Source organism: Haemaphysalis longicornis, unplaced genomic scaffold, assembly GCF_048455015.1.
Source record: "Haemaphysalis longicornis isolate Haplotype H1 unplaced genomic scaffold, Haemaphysalis longicornis Haplotype H1 scaffold_1, whole genome shotgun sequence".
In the NCBI taxonomy this organism is placed as follows: domain Eukaryota; kingdom Metazoa; phylum Arthropoda; class Arachnida; order Ixodida; family Ixodidae; genus Haemaphysalis; species Haemaphysalis longicornis.
In genome coordinates, this window is record NW_027526203.1 from 27,744,777 (window position 1) to 27,746,336 (window position 1,560).

At 46.5% G+C, this 1,560-nt stretch overlaps 1 protein-coding gene across 1 annotated transcript; it reads left to right on the forward strand.

Annotated features, from left to right (window-relative positions):
* The first annotated feature begins 245 nt into the window (after positions 1-245).
* Positions 246-1,345, forward strand: LOC144160820 (uncharacterized). Its single transcript, XM_077691981.1, has 2 exons — positions 246-439; positions 1,189-1,345. The coding sequence occupies exons 1-2, from the start codon at positions 246-248 to the stop codon at positions 1,343-1,345; spliced, it is 351 nt and encodes a 116-aa protein (XP_077548107.1).
* Positions 1,346-1,560: the final 215 nt, after the last annotated feature.

The following is a 1,560-nucleotide window of genomic DNA, read 5'->3' on the forward strand; positions in this document are numbered from 1 at the left end:
GACGCGTGCGCGCGTGCCGCATGCAAAACGGGTGTGCTTTATTCTTGTTCTTTTCGCTTTTTGCCACGGCGGCCTAGACTTCGTATGGGATGTAAACAAGCAGACGAAAAAGAAAATCGTGCATAAAGATATCGGCGCAGCTGTAGCATGTGTACACCAAATAGTGCGCTCGCGCGCTTGCATTGAACTTGGATAAGGTATACAAATGCAATCTTCGCAAGTGTCAGTGCGGTCTGTGCCGCACAATGTCCAGCTCCTCAGAATCGCGGTGCTGCCGCGAAATCCCGCGCGTGGATGCCCTGGTGCCGGAGGGTGAGAAGTGCATAACTTCCCACCAGACTTTTCGGGACGGCTGCCTCAACATCCACGCGCTGGAAATCACGTACTATGCGCTCATGGAGTACCGTCCAGCACTCCTGGACGGCATGGACATCCACAGGTAATAAGGCTTTTCTGCATTTTTTTTTTTTTGCTTTTGCTTTATTTTCGCCTATTCACTTCCATGTAGGCGCAAAGCTCTTTGTGTCCCTTCCTGTGATTTAGACGCCCAATTTATTTGTGCGTGTAACTTTATTCAGGCGGAAGGCTTGTGTCTCACGGCAGTATTAATTTGCAAAGTCATTGGCGTCCACACCTATCGTCTGTCGTTTATAAAAAATTCATTGGCTTTCCCGGGGAGCACTTGGTTCCCACTGGGAGCGGCGTGCATTGGAAAAAAATAAAGTGTAAAGGAACTTGGCGCATGCAATTGTGTCTTTTTTGGGGGGTATGTGTGCCTCGGAGTTATGATTACACGGAATAAAAATAAATCAATAAAATAAAATCTAGGAACATGAATGCATGAAAGATAAACCTTTAGGAAGGCCGTGCCCTATGCAGGAAGCTTCGCCAGCTTGTCATCCATGTACAGAGAATTATCCCGGCCAAGCAAAAGTACATTTATACAGAAGCTATAGATCCTGGCCAACTCGCTGACATACCGTCGCCTTAAAGACTGCTTAATTTTCACTAACCTTCGAAAATGAAAACTCGCAATCTTTACGTGGAAATGTCACCCATCTGAAGGATCCATTGGAAAGAGCTTCTCAGGAAGCAAAGAAAATACAACAGATACTTGGTTTGTTGCGAACAAAGCAGTGTGGTTTTCCTGGCCTTGCGGCAACTGCTGCAACGTGTTTTTTATTTCAGCCGCTACAGGTACACCGCGTACCGCCAGTTCGTGCGGTGGATTTGGCACGTCCTGGGTGCGGGCCGCCGGGTCCCTTTGCCCAGCTGTGTGGTAAACAGTGTCACGGACACCTTCCCATTGGAAGCATACACGGGATTTAAGTACCCCGAGTTTTGAAGAGAAATAAATGAAGTTTATTCAAAGTTGTGGTGTGATCATTCATAACAAAATTGCATATCAGTATCAAGGTGACAATAGGAACCTGGTAACCGAAACAGTGATGGCAGCGGTATTATATTTTGGAGCAGCTGCTGGTGGCTTCTTGGGACTCATTGGCCAGTTTATTTCTACTTTTGTAAAAAAAAGGCCCACACCCATATCTCACTTTGTAA